Below are 27,552 nucleotides of genomic sequence, written 5' to 3' on the forward strand. Positions count from 1 at the left end.
CCAGAGAGCCCTGAAGGACCCTGGTGTTGAAATGTTTTTGTTAGCACTGTGTCATGTTTTGTGCAACCTCTAGGGAAGACCAAGCCCAGGGAAGACCAAGCTACCAGCTCTCAGCCTCACTGCTGCTCCGTAGATACCACAAGAGGCGTCCATTTGTCTCGACTTGGAGTCCATCTTCTGCCGAGGCGATCCACAGCCCTTTCCCACCCTCTTTTGCAGGCCATAACAAGGACGTAGTGGGACCATGCCCTCAGGCCAGCAATGGGAAGCTGTCTAGGACGGCTGGCAGGTTGTTCTCAATACCTACTGCAGTCCTTGGTAGTCTTGAGTCAGGCACAACAGTAAAATGGCTTGTGTGCCTGCCTGAACAATACAGACAAAACCAGAGATCACTGATTTTGCTGTTTAAGATCCTTTCTAGGCTGAGGTAGGCTGTTTCAAGAGGGACAGTTTCCATTAAATCAGCTCAGCTGGAGCAGGCGGGAAGACACAAGAATCATTCCCACCTCCGGGTGTGTGAGTCGCATATCCTGAAGTGAGTGATGGCTGGCAGACAGGCTGCGGCAGCAGGGGGGCTTGGGGAAGAGCACATTTACCTGTGCAAGTCGAGGCTGAAGGGGCTCCAACATGAGAGACGTGCAGTTTCAGTCATGTCTAACAGTGCAACTGTGGTGAGGGTGGGACTGTTAAGTAGTCTTGACTTCCAGCAGTGGCTTGATACTCTTTTAATGACATCTTTGTGGCAAATAGATTAGATTCAGATGCACTTCAGAAATAATTGCCAGTTAATTAACCTCATTCTATGGAATGATGGTTTTTGCTGCAGGGGATCCTGCTGGAGGATTCCAGCTCCCTTTCCTGTAAATCTTCTGTCTTTTGTTTTGTTACATCTCTTTCTTCCAAATATATAAAGATTACAGATCCTTTCCCTTCACACAAGGCTCACAAATACTCAGCCATTCAAGCAGACAGAATTACAGTACACAGGCAGAATTACTTTTTTAAAGGTTATATTGGCCAAAGATAGAAGAAAATGCTAAATTTAGAACCTCAGTCTACAAACAAGTTTCTGCATGTTTAGCTTTCTGTATAAGCTTGGTCTCACTGATGCCATTTGGAGTATTCCTGTGGGTACAAATAATTATAGGAATGGGTCTTGAGTCTGCATGAAAATTAAAAGTAGGATGGACAGATTTAGTACTGATAAAGATTTTTTCTTACCAGTATCAAGAAGAATTCCTGATGCTGCAGAAATATGTGTAGAACAGCATTGTCCGTGTCATTAAAAGCAACAGGCGAGTTTCTCTGCTTCAAAACACGATGTCACTTTTTCAGCATTGCAGCACAAGCTTATGCTTATTTAATGACATTCAAGGTTGCAGTCATGCACCTTGATGAGCACAGGCAGACCCTGTCCTTGCTCAGAGTGCCACTGAAATCGGCAAGGCTTCGGGTGTGCTCAGAGGCTGCCAGCGTGTATCGCACTGCAGGACTGGGAATTTAGGGGTCATTTCTGTCTTATATCCATAAGTGAGTCCTTTTGAGACTAAGAAGAGTGGAGTCTGTGTGTGGTGCAATAGGGCAGAATGTGATCTCAGCCAGAGAGCAAAACAACTTCCCTAAAGATAGGAGATAGAAAAGCTGCCACTTTCCTTGTTTGTACAATGACTATTCACCTCTTGCTGTTAAAAACGCGCCCTGTTCCTAATTTAAACGTCTGGCTTCAGCTCATAGTCACTGATCTTTGTCATTCTGGTTTATTTTTTCCTGCCCGTTTGGGCTGGAACAGAGACCTGGTGCAAAACATTTTTTTCTTGGTGAAAATACTTGTGCCAGATTCTGTCTGGATATTCCTGTGGTTCTGTCACTGAGCTTCTGCCCTAACATTGAGTGAGGCAATTAACTACTTGGTCTGCAAAAAGTGAATAGTAAGATGTACCAAACGAGGCTGCTTCCAGTGCTAAATGCATATTTGTCCAGCATTTCAGAGTCCTCCAAAGGAAAGTGCTACCAAAGCTGGTGTGCTGGTTCATGAATATCTGCTCACAGAGACTGATCGCTTCATGTAGCACTTGCAAGACGAAACACTGCACTGAGAGAGTTTTTGTTGGCTGTATTGGTCAAGCTTATTTTATCCTTTCTTTTATTTATGCTTCTTACCTTCTGTAAATCCTCTCAGAAATTACCATGCTGTATTCTCATGCAGCCAAAATCTCTCCAAGAATGCAGGATATCGGTCACTGAACCTCATCATCCATGCACCAATAAATTAATTATATGATTCAGTGACTACCAGATCCACAGCTCCCTCTCTCATGTTAACCTCCCACATTTCTCATTCCTCCCTCTCTGTCCACCCGCCTCTCTTTTTGTATGGTTTCTCACTGCATCTCTGTCCTCAGTGCTAGGGATTATACACACGGTATCTCTGATGCCAAGCTGTACTGCTCCCTCCCTGTTTTTACTAATGTTTTCTCTGTAGAAAAAGAAGAAACATCGTCACTGCTGGGCTGCTGGATAAAAGATGAACAACAAGATTGAACAACTTGCCGATGCTTCCCACAGGCGCAGATGCCCTCATGCTCCTCGCTCCACTGCAGGCCACTATTTCCAGGCAGGCTGGAACAGCAAAGTAGCGATGGAGCAAGAGAGAGAACAAGCATTAAGGAAGGGCAGCTGGAAAGAGCAGCTTCCTTCCCCCCAGCACCCTCCAGAGAGTTGCAGAGCCAATGTGGAGAGCTACTGCCAGGGGAAGGGGGAACGGTGAGGGAGGGCTGATCCCCCTGAGAGAGCGCGAAATATCACTGCAAAACAGAGTTTGTACAGAGCTTTAGGCCAGCTGGATTTTTGAGGGAGGGAAATGGGGTTCAGTTGTGCCAAAACATACGATCTTATTGAATTCTTTGATACACTAAATGAAGTCTCATCTCCTCAAGTCTTGGGATTATATGAACCTTTAAAAAAACAACTTTATAGTAGAATTATGTTTCTAGATGTCATGGCTGGAGGAAGAAGCTTCAAAACATGACTCATAAGAGCTTGAAATACCAGAAAGCAAAATTAAAGAGATTTCAAATGATTAGAAGACACAAACTTAACTAAGTTGGAGTCTTATTCATCTTAAATGCTTGCTTTTGGCAACATCTTGTCTTACCAGTTTTTAACTCCACCTGTCGCCAACTCAGACTTTTGCCTTTCTGTGGGCATGATATCTCCACAACACTTCCATCGCAAAAGCTGGGACTATAGGAAGGGTCTTTGTCCAAACAAAGATTAATCAAGAAACAGATGGGTCTATCAACACTTTTGCATGAATCCGATGTGAAGCTACGGCGTGTTTGTGCTCCCCGAGAGGTGAGACAGTTTGGAGTACTGGAGAGAGCCTCTTCAGCATCACGTGCCTCTGCTTACCGTCCTCGGACTGCGCAAGGGTTGGGAAATGTGATAGCTGGGTACTCGGGTGACAGGCTCATTAAAAGGGGATGAGAAGGAAGCTTTACCTTAGCATTGGCATGGGATTTTGAATTTTATTTTTATTGCAGAGCCCGTTGAAATGAGATTCTTTTTTAACGGTGGTCTATCAATTACTGACTCCCACTGTTGGCAGTGCCCTGAGAGCTCGTTTCCCAGGATTTGATTAGGTTTTGGAAACATGTGCTATGCCAGACATGTGAGCAATGGTCACACACAGATGAATAGAGGTAAAGACACCCCAAAGGAATAAACAGATCTGCTTCCCTGGGTGTGGAAATACAGATGTTTATTTTCATACAGGTTTATATCCTATATTCCCATATGTCCCCCATCCACACCTCCTATAGCCGTATCCCTTTCAGAGTGAGAGTCCACCTCTAATCTGGCATGTCAAGCTCCTTCTCTTGTTTTCCTGCTGATTAGGAAAGAGACACTGGACAATATGTGTGTAATCTGAAACTTAGGCCAAGCAAAACAAGCAACCATTAGCTCCCCCTGAAATATATATCTCAATAAGGGCAGTTCTTTAGGTCTCTTTCCTCCATTCAAGCCACTGACTGTCACCAAACTTGCCGGCCGGCCATGCAGGAGCACAGGAGCTGTGCTCTTACAGCAAACTAAGGTAAAAAAGCCATCCCTCCCCAAAGAAGAAAATCCAGACCATTTTTTTCCATATAGTTTGGTTATTTTGGACGTCATAACTTTATTGAGACACCAGTAGTTACCACCTTCACTTCGTTAACCACAAATATATAGGACATTGTAAACACAGGTGCCGAGGTGGCGGGGTTCGCTGTAGTTGGATTCTGGATCGGACGGGGGCGAGGGGTGGAGGGGGAGGAGGGGTGAAGGGACACTCGGGCTTAGACAAGACCACTCAGGGGATCCTGTATGCGGCAGGCCATCCATGAGTCATCGTATATACGTATATATGTATAGCTTTATATTATACATCTTTTTAAATATATATATATAATATATATACTATACACAGGCAGTAATGCGGCAGGGGAAGGGGCAGGGCAGCCCAGACGGTGTTACGTACGGATGCCACGCAGGCAGCAGGGAATTGTCTGGATGGACGGTTTGGACTTTGCTGCACGAAGTGACCTCGCTGGGCTCCTTGCCTTGTACCTGCTCTGGGGACCAGGAGCCGAGACTCCTGTGGACCCCCCCCGCCCCCCGCAACGCTGCCTTCCCGGGTCCTCCCAAGTGCTTGCGAGGGTGCAGGGACAAAGATGCCTCCTCCCCTGAGGGAACTGCCAGGAATAACGCGGAGGGGAAGGATGTGCGGTGAGGTGATGAGCAGCGCGGGGGGGGGACATGGGTGAGCCAGGGATGGGGACACATCGGGAGGCTGAAGCCACAGGTAGAACTGAGGCAAAGTTTCATCATCCCTTTGCCCTTCACAGTCCCTACTTCCACAAACCAGTCCCTTACCTGGGGGCTTCATAAGATAAGAAGACATCAAGAGGCCATTGCTCGCAACAGGGGATGCGTAATCCTCTGTAATCCGAACAAATGGCAGAGGGGGAAGAAAGCCGCCTTATCGTTTTGCTTATACAGCCTTCCCTCTGATCTCCTAATCCCTAGAGTGGGGCTGATCTCACCCACGTTTAGCATCTAAAAGGGACATGTTCCAGCCAGCTGCTCAGGTCTTGCCTATGATCGCCAGAAACAGGCAGCACCTTATCAGAAGCGCCTAAGATAAGATAACCAACCCTTCGGGTAGGTCCGGATCTCTCATCAGCTGCAGAACCAGCCAAATGCCACTGGAAATTGCATTTTAAAGAGCTACATGCAAACAAGGAGAGTCCCACCCCCAGGTCTGTCACCACCAACCCTCCGCTGCAAAGGCTGAAAGCATGGCAACCCAAGGAGAGTACATCTTCTGCCATGAGCAAAAGCAAGAAGTTGCCCAAGTATCTATGTTGCAGTGTCCCCTGCCATGCCAATGCTTTTCCTACAACAAAAAGCAAGGAGGAGACGGACAGAAAGATGGGCAGTAACCCAGGATGAGGCCACCTGGCTCATGTCTCACTGAAGTGCCAGCTCTGAGCAGGGAGGCTCATTCCTACGTCAAGCCACCGGAGCCCATCAGTTGGTTACGTGAGGGAAGCAAGCCAGAGAGGATAAAGAAAAGCTTGCTCATTATTCAGCCCCAAACGGTGTTTAGCCATCTGCAGAATGCTGATGGGAGAAGGGCCATGTAAGATGCCCCTGTGCTACACCCCAAAATAGAGCCCCAGGGAGACCCCACGCATGGTCCGCACCTCTCCCCATGTGCCTGGTCCCTCACCGAGGAGAGGGGACAAGTGATGGGCAGTTCCTCCCCAAAAGTACAACACATTTTTGTGCTGAGAACTAGTGATTTATAGCCTCCTCCTCTTCCTCTTGGTTCCCCCCCACAAATGAAAGCATGAAGGATGACACAGATGAATCTGGGTGAGTACAAGTAGTTTTCCTCCTCCTCCACCTCGTCATTTGTTCTCTCCTCTCCCCCGGCAGGAGAGACAGACTGGAGGGAGCTCCCCCCACAGCCACTGTCATAACGAACCTCTCTCAATAAAGTAACCCCCTCCCAAGCCTAAATATTAGGCTGAGCCCACAGAAAAAGAAGCCCAAGGGGCTTCCCTCCAAAAAAATACTCCTCCTATTTACAATATTGCTTTCGCTCGCAGCCACAGAGCGAGGGATGTGTGCCCAGTCCCTCCTGGTACATCCACAGGGCTAGCTGGTCCCCCTCTCCCATCCTCACCGGTGGTTAACCACCAGCAAGGGGGGGGGACAAGCCATGGGGAGGACGAGCCATGGGGACAGCCACCAGCAGCACAAGTCTGCTGGGAAGAGCAGGTAGAAACGGTGCCTACATACAGCTGAGACCAACTGCCCCCGTTCCCTCCTGGGGCTTGCAGCTCTGCTACGGTTTCTACCCCTTCCCTATCGTTGTGGGGCAGCTGGAGAGAAGGAGGGGAAGGACTGGTAACCTCGGTGTCCTCCAGATGAGATGCTCACACGACCACAGGCCAGACCTCTGTCCCATCCTCATGACTCCTAAGGGTGCTATGGGGAATAGGCTGGACGCTCAGGGGGAGCACCTATGGATTTTAGATCTGTTCCTCATCTCTGCTACTTGGGGCCAGTGTTGCGTGGAGCAGGGTGGCTGCCTGGGGGATGGAGCTCCTCACTGCTGCAAGGCGTACCCTGCTTCTTGTGCTTTGGGATGTCTGTGCTGGGGAGAATTGCTGAATTATTTCCCTTTAGGGACCGTCTTCACACATAGACCTTACTTCTATCCTGGAATAAAAGAGTGTGCTCCCACAGCTGTGTCTTTACTTGAAGCAAAACCAGGAGGAGTGGGGAATAATGTCCAGACGAGCTCTATCTGAGAGTCAGCACTGCCACCTAGGTGAGGCTTTAAAGACAGCCAGGATCTGAGATGCTGCAGAAGACGCACTAAGGTATAGTCTACATAAAGTACAGCAAGACCAGTTTTCAGAGAGCTCCGTCTGGCCCCAAGCAATTCTCTGCACACCAAGACCTCCTCCCCATCTGAGTGAGAGGCAGGACCCTTCCCTGCTTGGTTGCAACCCCGGGCAAGAGCCAGACGCACGCTGGCCGTCCCAGCAGCAGTTATTTCTTTCCTGGGGGAGTCCTGCTCCATTCCTGTGTGCTGCAAAGACGGCGTCAGCAAGAGGCTTTGCACTGTGGTAGCAGAGGAATGGAGGAGGGTTCAGCAGGACCTGAGGAGCAAAACTGGCTTGCTTCTCCTCCTCCTGCCCAGGGTGAAATGGCAAAGCTCTGCTCTCCCCCTCGAACCAGCCCAGCTGGGGACGAGGGCTCTCAGGACCCCCTAGAAGCCCACCTCCTCCATCCTTCCTCCCACAGGTACTGCGTCTGGGGGCCAGGGACTGGGCATGGCTCCCCTCCTGCTTCACCAAACGCTGGTCTGAGAAGAGTGGCGAGCAGGACGTAGAGGCGAGGAGAACCACCTCCACCTCAATCCAAGGGGGCTGGGGAAGGAGAATCTCTCTTGGCACTGCCCCTCTGCTCTGCTGAGCTTCTTGCTGTAACCTACAGACGTGCCTGTGGTTTTTCATTGTACCTGCGAATCTTCCTCCTTCCCATTTTATCTCTTTGTTCCCCTCCCCATACCCCTTCTCCCCAAACCCTCTAAAATTAAAGCACCCCTCCCACAGTAGCGTGTGGCAGAGGAAAGCCGCCCTGTCTTTGCACGGGGGACGCCGTTCCCGCTCCCCTCCACCCCCCCTGGACCCTCGCACTCCCACACACTGACTCCAACACTGTCATCCCTCTCCCTGAGCCGCCAGGCCCTCCGGCCCCGTTCGGATGCTCCCACGTCTACTCCAGCCTTTAGTGACACCGTCTCTTCTAGGAAGGTCCCCGGTCCCTCTCACACCTTCCCTTCTACCTCCAGCACCCTCTCCCCTGCCCTGCTGGTGCCGCAGCCCCTCTCCTGCCCACCGGCCAGACTCTGCCCTCCGCAGCAAGGCAGGAGGGAGAGGAGGGAAGGAGAGACCTTCCTGTCACAATGTGGTGACAGATTTTGGAAGAATTTGGATCCGGCAGGTAGTTTTAGGGGGGGAGGAGAAGGAAGAGGTGATGGGGAAACCTTTTTTTCTTTTTTTTTTTTTCCTTTTTTAAAAACGATAAATAAAAACAGATGACCCAGAAGGCTGGAGCATAGCTGAGAGCCACCTCTTGTGCCACTACGCACGTCTCTGGTTTGTGCCTTGGCTTTCTGCCGGCAGCGGGAAAGGGGACAGAAGGGAAAGGGGAAGGGAAAGGGGCATCGGTGGCTCAGTAGTTCTGCGTTTGGTACCCCTGTGTCTCGGTGTCGAAAGCATCTGCCGGCGGGGGCTGCTGGTACGTCCCCACCGCATCTGTAGCATCCTCCTCGTTCGTGTAGGGAGCATAAGGCATGCCGGAGTCCTGGCTTGGGTCCATGTAGTCCTGGGAGAAGAGGGCCGAATCGGCACCCAGCTGGAAACGCTGATACGCCAGGAATGCCTGGCCCACCTTTAAGGGAGGAGGTGGAGGGAAGAGATGGGAAGCAGAGAGGGGAGGGGAGAAAGAGAGGGGGGAACGTACCGAGAAAGAGAAACAAACAAAAGTGGGGTTAGTAGTGGTTACGGATTAGTGTGCGAGACCCGCCTGGCAGACTGCCGGTGAAACAAATCCAAGAGCGTGGAGGTTCAGGCTGCCCCACAGAAAACACGAGCCCGCCGGGAGAGAGGAGGGCTGGGCAGGGATGGCTGCGAGCTGCGTCTCTGGGGTGTGCTGGGCACCTCCTGCCCGGCGGTTGGGGTTTCACCGACACGGCACAGGTCGCAGAGGCTCAGTTGGCACGTGGTTATCCCACTCAGCACCTCCTGCCCCTGGGAAGGCAGTCTGCCTCAGCAGCACCGCAGAAAGTTCGTCTGCTGGGCTGGATGTACGCAGCCGTTTTGCCTGCGGAGGCCAGGAAGGAGAGCGGGATTTGACCCGGAGTAGCGAGGTAGTGGTCACCCCCTGTAAGCCCTTCACCGGACAATGTCCGCACGGTGCAGCACGGATCTTGGGAAGGAGCAGCAGGAGGCAAGGCAGCTGCTTGCCGGACCAGGGGACGGTTAGCAAGTGTACTTCTGCCTCCTGCTCCAGGCACCGCAGGCAGGACACCCTTTTTGGTGGACTGAGGGAGCCCGGGCATGGGGTTCAGCATCGTGGACCCCAGCAGGCATGGCTCGTTGTCCCAGAGCATCCCTGATAGAGGTGAGCAGTCTAGCAGGTGACAAGGGGAGAGGTTTTTTGGGGAATGAGGGCTGGGAGGAAATGGAGGAGATAAAGTGGTAGGGGCAGAGGGCTTCTCCTGGCTGAAGTATTAGGTCTGAGCAGTCATCAAAAGAAAGGCACAGCAGTGTTAACGCAGCATTAGTTAGGGTACGGGTGAGGGAGAGAAGGGAGCAGAGGAGGAGGAGAAGAAATTGCCAGTTCCAGCTCCCCAGAGGGAGATCCCCCCTTCAGTGGCCAACCCCACTCCAGTTCAATGGCCAATGTCTTCCCACCCCGTGCCCTGCAGTGACCACACACCCATGGTCGGGGCATTGGAACTGTCCCTGCTCAGTAACCTCCTCCAGCTGCAACCCTCCACCCCTTCCCCGAAATTCCCCCATCACCAAGGGGCACTAAGGCAGCAAGGATGGGGAGGTAGGGAACAGGGTATTGTATTCTTCCTGAAAAGTAATGTCTCTGAGTCTCCGGAAAGCCAGAAACGTGAGGAAGCCCTGTGAGGAGAGAGAGGGGTGTGGGAAGGAAAATCAGTAAGGAAGAGCAAACCAGAACGTTTGATTGAAATAAAAACCCCAAGGAACCAGGGGAAGAGGATGCCTATTTAGCCACTTGCAAGCCTGTGCATCAGGGAGGACCACTGCCGGTGGTGGCACCTCAAAAAGGGTCGCACAGGACCCCTTGCAAAAGCCTTGCTCCTTGTCACACTTTCTGCTGGAGCTTGCAAGGGGCTTTTGGCAGCACTCGAGCACAGGACACAGCTCGTGGCAGGGGGACACACGCTGCTGTCCCTTGCCCCCACTTGGTGTCACCTTGGCGAGGGTGCTGACCGCACAACCCTTTGCAGCCCCCCTTCTTCTCTGACAGCTTCGTGGTCTTACGGCACCCTTCCTACCTGGCCCCCGCCCAACATTAAGGCCTGAAGGGAGAGGAGACGATAAAGCCACAAGGACTTACGCATGGAGACTGGCCTAAAATGCTTTTCTGCTTGGCACTATCTTGTTACTTCAGCCAAAAGTCACTCGGGCTTGGTGCTTTCAGAGATGGGTAGAAATTGTAGGGGATATTCATATTGCACACCACAGTTTTTCCAGGAAACTAGCAACAAAGAAGTGCTGGGGAAAAGGTTGTCTTAAGAGACAGCACCATCACCTTCCTAAGAGGTGACCCAGTGAGGCGGTGCTGCAGTCACGGGTGCAGACGGAGAGCCCAGAGGGACGACGATCGATCGCATCCTCTTGTGGCCACTGATGACATTTCACGTGATGGGAGAAAAGCAGGGAGGGAGATGGGTCCAACCCCCGGGCCTGGAGCTCCCTTCTCTGCTTAGCGTCTGTGAGGTGGAAATGCTGTTAAAGTCCTCTGACACGCAGGGAAAATGATGCCTGGGGAGCTGGCTTGTCCAAGGTCATATTAGAGGTTTCTCAAGGACACTCCTTACTGGGATATAGGACCTTCTTCCCCATTGTGCTTATTAATGCTCTAGCACCTTCTTCCATGTAAGTTTTTGAGTCCTTGTTTCCCAAGTTTACCTCCTAACCACCTCCCCTCCTGCTTTTCCTTCTCAGAAGCCATGTGAACTGGCTGAATGACTCTTAGCCAGTCACCTCCCATTCCCCACAAGCTCACACAGTGCAGGGGACACATGATCCAACATCGTGGCTGCCATACTCACCCAGGTGAAGATGGAGAAGAACGAGAACGTGATGGCTGCTCGGGCTGCGTCCCCTCCCTCATTCAATGGGTTGTCCTCTTCTTTTGAAGCTTGCCACTGGTTGGTCAGAAAGCAGAAGCCAACGAACCAGAGGAATGCCCAAAAGGCTGCGATGGACCACCACCAGCATGGCAAAGGGGAAGGGGAGAGAGATCAAGAAGGTATGTGTGAACAGAACATAACCACGTCACGTTTCTCTGGAAATTTCAACCCTATGAGAGACCCACCAGTGTGTTGCAGACTGGGCCAAACTCTGACTGCGCAGCCTGTCTAAGCCCAAGCGAGCTGGCAGGCTCGCTGCCGGCTAAATTGTCAAGGTGACAATAGGCATCTGCAGAACTCGGGAGAGTTCATTTGCTTGTGTTTGGATTGATCACAGGATTTGCATTTGGCCTTGGGAAGGAGCCTGAAGGGCTTCCAGTACAGGAGTGATCACCTGGGCTCTCCGAAACAGCCGCTGCTTCGCAACCCTGTCCTGCAAGGACAAGCGAAGAGCAATTCCTTCCAAGGGAGCTGCAGAAAGAGTGGGAAACAGCCGTCCTGCAGTTGCACAGAGACCGGCTTTTGCTCAGGACAGCACAGGCGGAGGGACTCACACCGAGGAAAGCTGCTGAAGAACCGTTAACATGCTGCACCCCTGGGAAAAGGGTGAAGGTAGCGGGGAGCCCCGACTCCAGACCGGCAGCTGGTGGGGAGGAGTGGGACTCACCCTCTTTGCCAGGAGCAGCCAGACACCCGGCAGCGAGGGAAACGGGCGTTCCGAAGTGGCGGCGAAACAGGGCTCAGTCCCCCCCTTCCCCTTCTCTGGTTAGCTGTACGCAGGACTGCCAGGCAAGGGGCTAACAGTGAGCAAACTTGCAAGCCAGAAGTCCTAAACGAGTTCAGATGCTGCACCCGATCCTGCCCTCCCTCCACTCGTGGCCCCTTTGACAAACCGCGGGGGGGACCCTGACGTGGAGAAGTTTGCCGGCGTGGTTGGAGTAAGCCAGGAGAGTGACTCGGGATCACGGCACGAGAGCAAAGCGCCTCGTCGTGATGCTGCTGACTGCCATTACACGTGCACGTACACACGCACCATCACTCTGTCCGTCACTTCAACACACTACTGGGGATGGAGAGATCTGACTATAAGTTAGAATAAGCCTTAGGGCTGGATGAGGCCCTGCACAGCTATTCACATGGGCAATGCCAGGTAACCTAGGAGGAATGGTTTAGTCAGCCTTCGTGAAACCCTCAACCTTTTTTAATGTTAAAATATACAGGGTTCAATCACCTGGAGCTGGAAAAGAAGGAAATACCATCTCCAGAGGCATCAGTGCTTGGCCTTAGCAAGCACAAGCATGCAGGGAGGCAGGATCTCCTGATCCTAAAGGGCTCCCTGAGCTACACCTATGGAGTACAGCAGAGAGGCATCAGCCACATTGGCTGAGAAGAAGAGAAAAGGAAAGAAAAGGGGAGAGAGAGTAAGGAACCCAAAGACCTCCCTGCTAGCAGGGACCTGGCCTGCAAAGGCGGCAGAAGCTCCCTCCGTCTCCCTTGCCGCTGGAGGAGAGGGGGACTATGGCCAACCGGCCAAGAAGCTCACCCGAGACTCCAATGTCCGAGAGCACTGCCTTCTTGCGGTCCTTGACGCTGCTGATCTGCGGGAAGTAGGCATCCAGAGCCAGGTAAAGAAGGCAGCTGAGGAAGGCGAGGACACCCACGGTAATGCCATAGTTGCAGGCATTGCGATTGCGGTTGAAAATGCAGTGCTCTTGTGTCTCGTCCAGGCGGTTCACGTACCCTTCATTGACAATGGAGCCGAACACCACGATGGAGAACACCTGGCAGGGAGAGAGGCAGGAGACACATCAGGGCAAGCCCCATCTCTCTGGACCACCACAAAGGAGCAGAGCCCTGCAGGGGACAGACACCCTTCGCAGACACCTCTCTGCTCTGCGGAGCTCCCGTCCTGCTGCCTTGCCTGGGCTGTAGCCACGGGGAGTTTACTGGGGAGATGGTCTCATTTTATTTCTGAGGATTAACTCAAAATAGGACACTTTTAGATTGAGCCTTTTTATCCATCTGATCTAAAGCAATGTAAAGCAGTCGCAGTCTGGAGTAAGGGTGGCTTCCCGCAGACACACAGGGAGGTGACATGGAGTGTAAACTGGGATATGGCTTTGGTGCGGGTGCCTGCATACAAGGGCTCCAAGTAGTGGAAATCCTCTTAGTCTGCACTTATTCTCCCACCCACTCCTTTCCCTTCTAGGAATTCATTGTTTCTACCACGCATTTGTTCACTAATTTTATCTATCCAGCTACTACGCTCTTTTCCCCATCCACCCTCCCACAGTGCAAGCCCTGCTTGCTCTGCAGCTCCATTCTGCCGGGCTCCCGCTCTCCCCATCTCCCCGCACATCACACACCCCTCTCCACCAGTTTTCCATCAGCCCAGCCCAAGACACTACCTATCCTTCTGCCCACTCACCCGTACACCGACACCCTCTGACTTTCCCCACGGATTTCATGGGCCAAACATCCCCCCCTCCAGGTCCACCTGGAAGGGCCACCATGGGTCCTCCCTACCCATCACCGCCACTGCCGCTGCATGTTATTTTAAATCGGGTAGAATTAAGGACGAGTCCAGGTAGAAATGCCATAATCCGCAGTCGCTGGTCTAATCTTCGCACACGGGCTTAGCCTTCGTCGCCTGCCACAAGGCTGTCCCTCTTTGACACAGCAGGTTGACCAAAGCAGAGAGCTATTTACAGCAGCCCCAGTCCTGCATCTCAAATAAACAGCTTCCCCTCGCAGCCACAGGAGAAAGAGGGGAAGATTAAGGCTGCCTGTACAGATTTTTCTTTGCAGGGCATCTTGAGACCCTCAGTAGGAACAGCCCGTCTGCGGGCTGCCGGCGAGAGCCCCAGGCAGATGGGAAATGTGACCTCAAGCATGGGGAGAACATACATATGACATGCACGAGGATGTCACCGGGGCACTCTGCTAGCCTGGGAGTTGTCTGCACAACAGGAGGTTGGCACCCTTGGAACCATCACCCAAACCCCAAGGAGAAGCAGCACGCGAGAAGATGCGGTGGGCAAGTCTCCTGCAGGGAGTGGAGGTCGGTCTGAGGGTTTGCTAGGTCAGAAGGACCCTCGTACCACTTAACCCAACCAAGCACCAGAAGAGGACAGGGCAGACAACCCAGAAAGCGGAGAAGCAGCTTTGTGAGCGCCGGGAAAATTAATGCCAACCCAATACACCATCGGTAGGGTTGGATGCCTGAGATCCACGGCACAGACCTCTGCTGTTTGACCTGTGGCATCAAGAACCCGAGGAAAAAACTTGCTCACAGTCCCCAACAGCCCTTGGGCAGATCCTCAACGCTGACCACATTTCAGCTGTCAAACTCTAACAAGTATCCACTGACACCGATATTATTTTTTCACCCCAAGGCTCATAATTGGGTCACACTCGGGTTGCTGAGATTGGGCGTATTTTTGACACACTACAGCAAAATAAAAAAGCTGGAAGCCGGTGCTCCTAAGTGTGGGGACTGTATGGGTTCTCTGAAAGTTCACAAGAGCTTTTTAAGCTTAGAAGTAAAATAACTGATTTGTCCTCTTCCTCCCTCTTCTTGAAAATCAAGATTGATCATACTTTGCAGAAATTGCCCGTGAAAATTAAATAAAAATCTCTTCTGCCTGAAGCAAAGGTCTGATCTTCAAAATTTCAGCCTGAGTGGTTTGGAAAGCAGCAAAATTGCACACCATTACAGCCAGGCTCTTTCAGTGGGAAGTCTCGCAGATCATCACAACAGGCTGGGCTGACAGGTCTGCCTAGGACCATTGGCAGTAACACCGTGTTCCTCTAACCCGAGGGGGAGCTGACAGACTCCCGAAGCGACGTCCCAGCGTGAGGCTGCGACCAGCGCCAATGATGCCACCTGAAGTACCAACCTCCATATATTGGGATTACAAAGTGGTGCCTCGTTTCCCACAGCATTAGACAGAAAGCGTATCTTCTCTTTGGGAGATGAGAAACAGCCTCAAAAGTGGCATAGTCTGGTGTTCAGTTTTGATTTAGGGCTCAAAACTGGTAAAACATCGATTCCCTGAGTCAGGTCAACCCTTGCAATGAGCTGTACTGCGAGTCTCTGCTTACTCATTTGGGATGAATGACCTTCTGTAATGGCCTCTCCCCAGAGACACCTCTGTTTACTCTGCTCATATCCTGATACACATCTTCCCTCTGCTCTTATCTTTGGGTTTGCTGCTGGCCTGGAAGAGCTCTCATCTGTGAGCGAAAGCAGCAAAATAATTCCTTTTTTCATTTGCTCTTTCATACCTTTTTATGCTGGCACGTTGTAAAGACCCAGCTCAGAGTCACGAGACCAGAGGGACATCTCCCCCTCCCAAATTTTCAAGGAGAGGTGGCATTTCTAGCTTGCCACAACTTCTCTCCTATGAAGAGAAACCCGTTTTGCAGCCTGGAGGTGCCCAAGGTATGATTTACGGGCAAACATCTGATTTAAGATGATCTTAGGAGTTTTCTGGGGAGATTCCACTAAGGGTATTCTCACTCATGAGCAGAACAAGTCACTGCAGATGCTTATCTTCTGTGTCCTGAAACAGCCGCCCCAAAGTACTCTTTATCCTTAGGAAAGCTTTCTACGGATCAAAACATAGCATCTTATGGGATGTCTCCTTCCCTCTGTGTTTTCCTCACCACTGGTATCAGCTCTGGTCCACGCTCCACTCCCCAGCACTGCAGAGAAGGCAAAGTCAGCGGCAGTGGAGAGGACTTGCTCCCTTTGCCAGCCTACCACCACCCTCACGGCACAGCAAAACGTTGTGAGGATCCGCTGTGCACACAAGCCTCGAGCTGGACTGGGTAACGCCAACTGGGCAAGGATGGGCAGGCTCAAACCAGAGGTTTCAGACCGGCAGGCAGAGCTGGACAGCAGGAAAAGAGGCAACTGCTGCTGCTGACAGGCAGCCCATTTTATCCCCATGATGGCTGTACCCAGAAACCGTTGTGACGGGTGCATGGACAAACAATTTTCTAGAAAAAATGATAATTATGAGAGCCCAGATGTCGCAGCCCTCAGGAGAAACTGTTGCACGCTTAATCCATGGCAGCTACTTCTTGTTGGTAAGGAGGGCAGGTGGATGGAAGCTCATGGACATAGCAAGTCATCTTAGAAAGAGCAAGTATTTTTTATTTCCTTGATTTCACAATCCATGCCTGTGCAAAGATGATCCAGGCAGCAGGTGCATATGAATGTCTGCCTGGATTATAAACAAAGCACCAAGTTTGCAAGGATGAAGCATTTAGATTGCCGTTCCCATCACATCTGCAGCACTTTCTGAAGAAATGCCAGCTACCAGCAGCACTGGCACAAGCCTCTTGCCCCTCCGCGTTACCGCTGCTTGTTCCGTCTACCCCCGTTCGGCACAGCAAATCCTCGCTGCGCAAAGTCTTGCCTACAGCCACTAATAAAATGATCCAAAATATGTGTCCAGCTGCAAAGAGAAGGCGAGGAGAAGATGGCGGGTGCTCCTGTCTGAGCACCGAGATGCAGGGAAGCGACTTGTCCGAAGGCTGACGGGAGGCAAGCGCAAAGCACCGCATCCCGATGGTCCGGAACGCAGCCCATCCTTCTGCTCCGCAGAGGGAGATCATTAGCCGCTTTCCTACGCTCGGCGATGAAAACCAGCTTTGTGCAACTGGGCAGCCTCATTTCTTTAGTGAGGCTGCTTAAGTCAGTTAACAGGACATGGACTAACTAGATTTTTTAGGTTGAGAGCGTTTCCTTAAGCCTCCGAGAGCAATGTTAATTGGGAGGTGCACGTCCTGTCTGGAGGTGCACATTTAATAAGCAGTAATATATGCGGCTATGCTCAAAAAAAGGGACAGAAAACAGCACGTGGAGAAGATCTGACCAACTCAGCGCTGCTGCCGGGACCCGGCTTTTCTTGACTTCACTGCTCCTTAAACATCACATCCACATAGGTTGTTGCAATGATTTCCCTAGACTTCTGGTTTGATCAAAGAGCTCCGAGACACCAAGTGAAGCCCAGGGCCGGGCACTTTGCAAAGCCGACAGTGCAACTTGCCAAAAGACGCAGCAAAATGAAGTTAACGTTAAGCACTGCGGGGAGGAGATGGGGAGAGGCTGAGAGTTTCCCTGTCCCGGTCTCTCAAGGGGCTCGTGCTGGCCATTACAGGAGTGTAAGGGCTCACTACAGCGAAAAAAGTGCAGAACAGGGAAAAGACTGCATCCCACAAAAAAGACCTTTTTTTTTTTTTTTTTTTTTTTCTTTCTCTCACTGAACTGGGTGATCTGATTTTGCCAGAGGCAAAGGCAAGAGACGAGCCCTCAGAGAAAAGGCTCTCCGGTCCCTCCCCACCTCCCGGCTGCAGGCTCAGCCCCGCAGAAAGCCAGGCGAAACCTCCTGAGCATCATGTGAGGCTTTCCACCACGCCGCGCATCAGACGTTCCTGAGCATCATGTGATGGATGCACAGCACGGCCAGCCTCCGGCGGTGCACCAGGATTTTCCTGCACCTCATCCCAGGAGTTTGTCACGCTGCCTCCTGACTTCATCCCCGAGATCCCCATGATGGTCGTAGCGGGGATGAGGCTGAAGAGGGTTTCTGTCAAGCTGCCTGCTTGGGCTCGCTGCGGTGCTCTCCGGTCACGGGCTCTGTCGCACTGCGTGTCGCCCCTCCCTCTCCCAAATCCCCTTTTTATTCTATTATAGAGAGGAAATAGTTTGGTGACATAATATTCCTTGTAGGACTTCAAATCAAATCTACCTTGAGCAGAATGAAGCAATAACCTCTTCTGTATCCAATCTGGTAAAAACCAGGAATAAATCTGTTTAAAAAGAAAGCAAGAGACGGGCAGAGTGCAAACGATAAACTGGCAGAGATGATCTGGCTTTCATTTGCATTCAGCCACTCACAAATGGAGTCTCTGGAAAGCTTTGGAGAGCCCTGCACAGACATGGATTATTATTATTATTATCATCATCATTAAATCGACTTGTATTTAGTTCATTTTGAAGAAAACATATGCAGCTTTTGATACGCATGGGACTGGCAGCTTGGAAACAGGCAGCCTCTATTTATTCCCTCCAGCCGGCACGACGCCGGCAGCAAACGACTCCTGCCCACGGTCTCGACGGCGTGTCTGAGCCCCGTGCGGGAGCTGCAGGGGGCCAGCCTCCCCGTACCCATTTGTACCCAATTTTCCTAAGCATGGGATGGGGGAAGAGCACGGATACCCCAGCACCTTCGTCCCAGCTCACCCTCCCTGGCCAGCAGCCACGGCAGGGCTGAGCCGGAGCAGGTGATGGAGAGGAGAAAGGCTCCGCATCCCTAATTCCTGCCACGGGATCTGGGACAGGCTTTCCTGGCCAGCAGGCTTTTTTTCACACATGGCTTGGCAGCTGACAGGCTGGCCATTAACCCTTCCACCTCCCACCAGACCCGTGCCTGGGTCAAGCTTCCCCCTCGCAGGAGCCCAAGCCCCTGGGAGCCGGCAGCCGGGAAGCCACCGATGATAGCCAGTGGCTATTCCACATGCCATCCCGGGGAGGGAGGAAGAGCTTTGCCATGGGAAGATGCTCACTGGTGCAACAGGGAGCTGTTGTCCCAGTCCCGCAGGTCTCATGCTCTTCTCGTGATCAAACAGCATCTTTTGCCCCACTGCTACCAGTGACATCTCGCCATGGCCGCACCTCCATGGTGGCATCCAGGTCCTTCTGCGCCTTCCAGATGGTCCCTACACCGCCAGGTCACTGCTTAGCGAAGCGACCGTCCAAAAGTTGCATCTTTTTCCATGAGGAAGAGTTCAGTTTTCTTTCTAGCAACACACCTCTCCCTCCTTGCCTTGGCTGTGCCAACCTAGGCAGAGGACCGCATCCCCTGCCACCTCCGTCCGCTCCTCTCACCTCACACTGCTCCTCTCTGCTGCCCTGTCTCGCCACAAACGTTTGCCTTAGCCATGTCTCATCTCCAAGCAGTTTCTCTGCTCCTCACCTGTGTGCCTCTCATGTTTTGAAATAGCAGATTACACACAATTATCTTTTTTTTTTTGCTCATATTTCTGACTGCCTTTGGTCCCTACGTGCTGTTTCTCAGATTTTTATCTGCAAATGCCATTAACAAGAGATTTGTTCCTGTTCCAAGATCTTTCCTGGAAACACTATGCTGGAAACAAAACGACCTGCTGTATCCAACCCCGAATCACCCTGTGGCTCTGCGCATCTATTGCTCATCTTTGGACACGGCCTCTCATCCCAATGACAACAATCCCCAAAAAACCCTTCTGAAGCTGACCAAAGGAAGGGGACCCCATGAAGAAGCATACTGAGGGCTTGACTCAAAGCACGTGCTTTGAACCGCCGCGTTTCCTTCATCGCGCGCCGAGGTATCTCGCAAGCACACAGCCAGGGAGCGTGGTGGCTGGGGCAAAAATCAGGCGGAGGAGCAGAGGCAGAGAGCACGAGTTCCATCTCAGTTAAAGTTAGCTGGGACAGAAAGAAGGAGGAGGTTGCAGCTGGTTTGAGACTAATGCGGTCCCTGGGCTCTAAGGCTCGGTTTAACTCTCACCGCAAACCCACACCACGTGTCCTTTCCGTACGGCGAAGGGCGGCGCGGTGGGGAAGAGGCAAAGGGTGTCCTAAGCAGGGCATCAGCGTGGTGAGCCAGGACTCGCCGGCAAGGCAGGAGACCCAGCTCCCTGCCACACCGGAGCTTGCCCCCGTCCTCCAGCTCACAAGCATCAGCCTGTCGTAGCGAGGCCGAGGATGCAGTTCCCACCCTTCATCTGCCTCGCCTGCTCAGCCGGAGCTGCCTGGGATGTGCCGTGCCTGCAGAGACGGGGGACGACGCTTCCCATCCCGGCTCGAAACGGCTGCGTGTTCCCACCAGCCAGGGGACGTGGTGGCAACGGCAGCAGGCGATGGAGGAGGAGATGGAGGAGGAGATGGAGGGCGGGCAGCACCTCTCCTCACTGAACCTCCCTCCGGAGGGGTGACGCCCTCGGCGTCAGAGAGAAATTCGGTGTCTCAGTCCGCGTGGCGAGTTTTAATGGGCTGCTTTGCCTGCATGGCTGCAATTGGAATACTCTTACTCAAGCCACCTAGCCGGACCTGCTTCCAAAAGGCGAGTTACTTTTGCCTTGTTAGGCTTTTACATTGAGCAGCACTTCAGTTTCTCCAGCGAGCAGGTTTCCACACAGTCAGGAGCACCTGGAACAACCTGTTTCAATTAGCATTTTACTTATTTATGGAGCCAGGGCTACATCCAACGCCCGCGGGTCACAAAGGAGCCTCCCAGCTCCCCCGCACCGGCTGCGGAGAGCACTGTCGGTCAGGGCGCGACAGGATTACGCAGGGATGTGCCCACGCTCGCCTGCTTTATTTCAGGAATGATCTCGGAGCTGTGTACTGTAGCGCACAGCTCCAGGTTGGTGTGGGTCACCAAGCTCCACGAGCTCCAGCTGTTGGGTCACCTAAGTGGGCTGAAAGCAGGTTTATATGGCGGAGTGGTAGAAAACCCACCCATGCACCCATGTCACGTCTACTGCAGGGCACCAGCTGCGCAATGCAGCTCAGCTCAGAGCATGCCTCCGTGTTGCAACCAGCAGCAAAGTGGCACAGCGTGGAGCAATGCCTTGAAAGGCCAGGATTCGGAGTAAACCCCAGCCACCCATCGCAACAGGGCAAGTTGCTTCTCTTCTCTTCACCGCTGCTGGGAATAGGGAGGGAGTTGTGCTGCCCTTCCCCACAGAGAGGTGGGGAAGCCTCCGGGATCTTCCAGCAGCACGTTGCTTTCGTTGTGCAAGCCTCAGTCCAGCCACACTGGACAAGTCCCCTCTCTGCAAGACCCAGATGCCCTTGGAGGCATCCTCAGCAGAGATGCTCAGAAAGGACTGCTCTGTAGGGCTGCCTCCCTACGCTACAAGGTGCTTTCTTCATCCAGGCAAGCGTATCTGGGGCAGGCAGCAGCAGAGAAATGGTTCACACCGAGGCTGAACATCCAAACCTGACACGGGCATTCTGCAGGACCACCACCACTTGCCAGCATCCTTGCCAGGCAACCCTTCTGTAGGGAGATGCATACTTATTCTGCTGTGCCTGACCTCCGAAGCACCCGAGAAACCTGAGCTGCCTCACAACACTGTCGCAGTGGACGGATGCTCCAGAATTGCTAACCTCTTTCCACAGTTGAGCATCCTCCTTGTCAAACCTATGCCATCTCCTCCTCAGCAAGGAGCAACGTAGATAATCTTTGGTCACCCCACCTGCTCCTGATCCTGCAGCTCTCCCTGGAGATTTGCCGCCATCTCAAATTGGGCTGCAAACTCCCTGGGCTGGAGCCAGTTTTGCTGCCTGTTGGTAGAAAGCCATACGCACCTCCGTGCCATCACAAAGTCTGCTAAAAGGCAGCATGACCTGAGCACAAGGTCACTGCCCGGGGAAGCGATCACGAGAATTTCTGCTCTCAGTGAAAGCTCATCACGTGAAACGGGCCAAAAGGAGCCTCCAGCGTGCCCCGGGGAGACAACGGACCACCCACGCCACGAGCAGGATAAAGGCAAATGAGATCTCAGGAGATGGCAAGCAAGGTGCTTCCAGTGCGTGCAAGAGCAGGGGAAGGGAAGGACTCGGACAGAGACCACGGGGAGGGAGAGCCCTTCGCCACCAGAAGAGTTTGGCTCGTAGAGCCTGGCGATAGAAAGGCTAAGTGCGGATGTGACCACAGTCTATAAATACACCCAGGGGAAAACACCAGGGAGGGAAAAGTACCATGTAAACTGAAGGGCGTAAGAGCACAAAAGCAAATGGATAAAAACCCAGCCACGAATAGATTTATGGTGGAAGGCCCTGACCGTTGGAGCCGCTGAACCTTCTCCCAGAGGGAGCGAGAAGGGCAAAAACCCTGTGAAATAGTCCTTTTTCAGCAAAGTTCAACCAGTTTATGGAAGGGGCCATAAAGGGTCTGATGCTTGTGACAGCCTGAGATAGGACTTCAATGCCCATAAGGACCCCCCCGGCCTCAAGTTAAAAAGAAATAGACCAAAAACCACAACTAAATATCTAGGATGAGCTTGTGGCTCCCTGGCTTTGCGGAGGGAGAGACGCTGAGGAGGACAGACAAGACCAAGCCGTGGAAAAGGAGGAGAAGGAACTCGTATTTTGGGAGAGAAGAGGTGCACGCGTAGCCTCGTGCCACAATGGCCAGGCCAGCCTCCCTTGCTGGGCTGCTGACACAGAGTGCCTCCAGCTCCTGCAAAAGAACTTTAATTTCCATGGCCAAGTGAAGTGCCTGCGTTACATCCCGTCCTGTCCTCTGTCAAGGTCAGATGGGCAGGGGGAAACAGCACGGGGTCCCAAGGAGATGCCAGTCCCTGGGAAGTGCTCCTTGCCTGGGGAGACCTTGCAGGGCGCAGAGCCGAGCTCAGCGAGTGAGCCGACAGTGTCTGAGATACTCTGGAGCAGAGTAGGTGCCTAATTAAAAAATAAACGTATTTCCTGTTCTCTCTCCCTCACCTGGTGCCTCTGGGAAGCCAAAATCCCGCAGTGCTCGGATGAAGGGGAAAAAAAAAAACAACCACCAGTCTGAGAGAAAGAGGAAATTCTGTAATGGAGATTAGCAACGGGAGAGCCTTTGTAGGTCACATCACGTCCATCATCCCCGGGCACACAGGCTGGCTCCGCTCCACCCGCCCGGGAGCGGGGGGCACGCGTACCCCCTCGCACCCCCTCGCCCAGCGCCCAGTGGCAGCCCCAGTGCGGCCAGCTGGCTGCCGGCGTGATGTGCTGTACCGTAAACAAGCTCGGGCAGATGGACGGACGGACAGACCACCTGCATTAATCACGTCCTCAGCCGTCTCGGGGCTCTCCGGCCGCCCTTTGCGTCACGTCACCCAGAGGGGACATCACCCACCCACCCGGCCGGGAGCACAAGGGCTGCCACCCCACCATCGGCAGCAAGCCGAGCCACCTTCCCTTTCTCTCCTCGTTTCCCCCGCCTGGCACCGATTTTATTTTATTTTCCCCAAGCCAGCCTGACGCCTCTCCTCCCAGCGCCGGTGCGCATGTGTCTCCTCCGCTCTCCCTCCCTGCCCTCCCTTCTCCGCTCCCGGCTGAGACCTCAATCTCTCCCCCGCCAGCTCGGTGCTGCAGCTCTCGCACCCTTAATCCCGATGACCTTCTTTGCACATACGCGCCGGTCCCACGGGCAGCCATGGGATCCGTGTCACGGGAAGGAGGAGAGACCTTCCCCCTGGCACCCTGTGCCCTCCCCACTGCCCTCGTTAGACCCCCCTTTCCCCCTGTCCCCTTCCCCACAAATTACAGAGAGGAAAGCGTTACAGGGAAAGGAGGTTGGGGGGGGGGAGAGGATGAGGATAAAACATAGAGTGACATCCAGCCCCCATAGCCCCCCCAACTTGTCCCAGCACAGCCGGAGCCCAGCACCCCCCTGAGCTCCGACCCACTGGGAGCCACGCCAGGACCGCAGCTCCCTCCTGTCCCCCCACATCCCGCTGCCTCCCCAGCATGGGGTGGGGGGACAGAAGACCCCCACCCCCAAAAGAGCAGAGATGGAGACGGGGTCACGGTTCACCCCTATCCCTCCCCGGGGAGGAACCAGCGTGCTCTCGCCCCGTATGGCCCTATAGCCACGTACATGGGTACATATGTACGTACGACCGTACAGCTGTGTGCGCGCACGTATATGCGGATATATATATATGGAGATATGTACATATGGAGATACATAAACCCAGAGGCAGATCCACATATCCAAACATACATGTGGGTATATAGAGGTGTAGGGTATATAGAGGTGTAGGGTATATAGAGGTGTAGGCAGGAATGCTGACGGAGGCGTACACGTATATATCTGTGTGTGGGGCTCCGGAGGCGCGGAGAGGGATCAGCGGACGTATGCAGCCGTATAGCTGGGGCATCCGCAGGCACGTACGAAACACACGATAATAACAAACACATACCAGCCTATATAACCCACAGCCCCTTTCGCACGGAGCTGCCCCCCCCCAGCCTCCGGCCCGAGGTCGCGGCAGCCGCCCCGCAGCGAACCCGCCGCCCGCTCCCTCTGCGTGTCCGTGTCCGCCCCCCCACGCCACGCCACCCCGCTGCCGGTGGGAGCCCCCCCCCCCCCGGTGGGTGCCGGACCCCTTACCCAGGAGAGGAGCCGCAGGAGGGTCTGCGGCTGCCGGATGAAGGCGTGCGGGTCGAAGGCGCCGCCGGCTTTCCCCGCTCCGAAGGCGCCCCCGTCCATGGCGGCGCGGGGGTGGGCGGGAGGCGGGCGGAGGGAGGGATGAGGAGGGGGGGGGAAAGCTCGGCGGGTTGAGCCGAGCCGAGCCGAGCCGAGCCGTGCCTGGCAGCCCGGCGGCGGCGAGCCGCACGCTCCCGCCCACGGGGACGCGCCGCGCCGGGAGCGCGCACCCACCCCCTTCTTTCTCCCCCCCCCCCCCCCGAGCCGTCAGATCGCGGGGAGGGGGTGGCCGTGGGAGGAGGGGGGGCGGGGAGAGCGCGGTGGGCGCAGTATTGGGGGGGGGGGGTGTGTGTGTGTGAACACCCCCCCCGGTACAAAGCCCCCCCCACCGCAAAGGGAGAGGGGGGGGGTGCTGCCCCGCTTTGTTTTGGTAGGGCCTAGCAGAAGGGCGGGGGCAGCCCCCCCCAGACGCTCGCACCCCCCCCCCCCAGCGCTTGCAGCCCCCCCACAGAGGGGGGAGACGCGGGTGTCCGTGGGAGCGCTCCGTCCCGGGGGTGCTCCCTGCCTGCGCCCCTGCCAGGTGCCCCCAAATCGCACCGCAGCCGCGCTTCGGGCTCGTCCCCTGGGAGGGGGCGAGCAGGCAAAAAAAAAGGCCCTTTGCCAACATGGGGAGGCCAGATTTTGGGGAGACACCCCCCCCCCCCCCGACTCAGGGGGTGGGGGGCAGAGACCGCAAGATACGCCCCTCGCATCCCTGAGGCTACGGCCTTGGGAGTCACCTGGGCTTCCCCCGGCATCCACGGGACCACCACTGGCCACCACCACTGGCCACTGGCGCGGCTGGGAAGGGATGCCTGGGGAGAAGCCATCCAGCCTTAGGGACGGCTCAAGATCCTTGGCCTTTTGCGCTGAGTAGTTGCGTACCAGCGGCCCGCTGGCTTCTGCAGAGTCCCCAGTAATCTATATTAATAGGACTGAAATTAAAAGCGAGGCCTTTGGGTTGTAATGTGGTTCCCTACGCTCGGCAGCAGAAGCCAGAACCGTTTTCAGTCTGCTCGTCCGCTTCAGCAACTGGAGCCCAACTGCCCAAACGCTTCAGCTGAGCAGAGATGCTCCGCGCCGCGTTTCCACCCGGCGTACCACGGGACACCTCCAGCTCTTCGTTACGGAGATACTCAACTCAAACCAGGCAGCAGCTTTGCTGGAAGCAGCCGGCCAAAGGGTGAGGTGGGAATGCCGCGAGCACTCTGTAAGGTCTTACAGCACCGGGGCATCCTCGAAGGGCCCAGAAATACAAAAGTCCCTGCGTTGAAAGCTAAATCCCCAGGAACTGGGGGAGATGAATGAAAAGGGGAGAAAAATGAAGAGGGGAGAGGTTTGGTTTTGCTAAATAGGTGTCCAAAATGCGCCGATGTTCTGGATGAACAGGGTTTGGACCTGGCCAAACAAGGCAGCTATGCAGCAAAACCAGCTGCTTCTGCTCTGGACCCAGGCGGAGTGATGGTGCTGCACCCAGCCGTCAGCACGGAGGCTGACGAAGCAGAATGACCGGCTGGATGGCTTACGTCCCGCTCGCCTCCGGGTCACACCTACAGAGAGTCAGGTTAGCAGCAAGGGAGCAAAGGGCAGAGCAGTGGGATGGGGAACGTGCTTGACCCCCTTCATTCTGCCCGAGTCCGAAGTCAAACACATCCTTCTCTGTAAGCCCCAGGAGATCCCGAGGGCAAACTCCGGGTGCTCCGTGTCTGGGAAGCTCCAGCCCACCCAGCTCTGGGTACCGTCATCTTCACGGCCTGGGGTTTGCATCCCCTTTTGTACCGCAGGTAGCGGTGGATTAAGGCCCATGTTCCTTATAATAACACAAAATTATCTACTTATTCCCAATTTATTCAGCCTCTGGATGTGGTGGGGGTGGACCTTATTAGTCAACAGTTTGGTTATTTTCCACAGATAACCTCGTGGATATATTTAATACCATCTCAACCACCCAGCGGCTTTCTCGGCTTCCTCGCTTTGCTCGTGTCCCGCATCCCCACCCCAGAGAGGGGCTGCGGGCAGCAGAATGTGGCCACCAGGTCAGCTGGCTGGGCTCCGAGATTGACCAGCCCCTGGATGCCTGATGCCGTGCCGGTTATCTGCAGCCTGGGTTCAGCCCACGTCACCTCCGCTGAGGCTCTCAGGGTGACCCAGAGGCGATGTGACACCCCGACATTTTGAGCGAGCGGCCAGGAGTCGTTCCTCCAAAGGGACCGGCCTTCGGCTGCTGGAGCGCGGGCTGGATGAAGCCGAGTACGTGTCCCGTGTCTCCAGCGACGTGAAACGTGGAGTACACGGCTCACGAGGGCGGGAGGGCGCCTGTCCCTATGCTATCCCGTGGTGGTCCTCGGAGGGACCGCGTCTCGCAGCATCGCTTTCTCGATAACCTCCTCACCTGGCCTTTAGCCAGCCCTGCCCAGCCCCGTTACCCTCCCCGGCCCCCTCAGACGTGGGTCCGCTCCAGGTCCTTTGGGGGGGTCCTCCTTCCCCCTCCTCGGCCAGGAGGTGCGGGATTTCTGGCTGAGGACCAGAGCCGCTTCAGAGGACGTTTCAGCCGGAGCCGTGTGTCCCATCAGTTATCCCGCAAGGATGCTCGCGCGGTTCCCAATCCAGGGAAGTCTGAAGGACCTTCTTCAGCCGGCTCCTATCCGATTTCCCGGCGCCGACGGAGGGAGAGTGAATAATTTATCTCCTGTCCCCCAGCTCCCTCCCTGTTCAGGTTTCACCTCGGCTCTGCTTCGTCCCTACCCCGAAGGGACAGTCCAGCGCCAGCTCCCGCGTTGGCGAGTTTCCGAGCCGGCCAACATCTCCCAGTGACGCGGCTGGTCCTGGCGGTGCTTATCCAGAACAGCAGTAAATGGAGCAAGAGAAATAACAGCATGAATAACAACAACTCCAGGCAGGTTCCACAGAAAGTCTTATTTTCAGTTCCTCTTTCACAGCATAACCTCAGCATCTACATTGGTTTTATTGTTTATTATTAATTCAACAGCAGCACACAGAGGCCCTGATTGAGTTTGGAGCTGCGCTGTACCAAGCACCGTGGGAATACACAGCAGGACGCAGCCCCTGAAGAACACACGATCGGCCCGAGAACGTGTCCCTGCACCAAAGCAGAGCAGTTATTTGACGTCTTTTTCTATTTTGAGATATATGCAAAAGTACTGGTCGCCAATGTTAGCAGAGGAACCTATTTTATCCCATTAGTTTTTAATATTTTTATTTTATTTCTTGTTCCTTCACGTTGCCTAACATCTTTCGCAAAGTGCAATGAAGATTTGTTGAGTGCCTTTTGACTCA

At 54.0% G+C, this 27,552-nt stretch overlaps 1 protein-coding gene across 2 annotated transcripts; it reads right to left on the reverse strand.

The window, feature by feature from the left end:
- Positions 1 to 4,278: 4,278 nt before the first annotated feature.
- SYNGR1 (synaptogyrin 1) lies at positions 4,279 to 24,408 on the reverse strand. Of its 2 annotated transcripts, none has more exons than XM_075051797.1 (4): positions 24,181 to 24,408; positions 12,561 to 12,798; positions 10,937 to 11,082; positions 4,279 to 8,514 (listed from the first exon to the last, which is right to left on the reverse strand). In XM_075051797.1, exons 1-4 carry the CDS (start codon positions 24,277 to 24,279, stop codon positions 8,296 to 8,298), a joined length of 702 nt encoding a protein of 233 aa, XP_074907898.1. In that variant the 5' UTR covers positions 24,280 to 24,408; the 3' UTR covers positions 4,279 to 8,295. The 2 variants fall into 2 exon arrangements, with proteins under 2 accessions (XP_074907898.1, XP_074907896.1); XM_075051795.1 differs by having other exon boundaries at positions 8,376 to 9,758.
- Between the last annotated feature and the right edge of the window lie 3,144 nt (positions 24,409 to 27,552).

This window comes from Buteo buteo, chromosome 19 (assembly GCF_964188355.1).
Source record: "Buteo buteo chromosome 19, bButBut1.hap1.1, whole genome shotgun sequence".
Classification (NCBI taxonomy): Eukaryota; Metazoa; Chordata; class Aves; order Accipitriformes; family Accipitridae; genus Buteo; species Buteo buteo.

Coding starts and splice junctions, on each gene's coding strand:
- SYNGR1 (XM_075051797.1), bottom strand. CDS start 24,279: ATGGACGGGGGCGCCTTCGGAGCGGGGAAAGCCGGCGGCGCCTTCGAC. Junction 12,799..24,180: donor TCCTGCGGCTCCTCTCCTGG/GTAAGGGGTCCG, acceptor TCTCCCTGCCAG/GTGTTCTCCATCGTGGTGTT. Junction 11,083..12,560: donor CTCGGACATTGGAGTCTCGG/GTGAGCTTCTTG, acceptor GGTCCATCGCAG/CCTTTTGGGCATTCCTCTGG.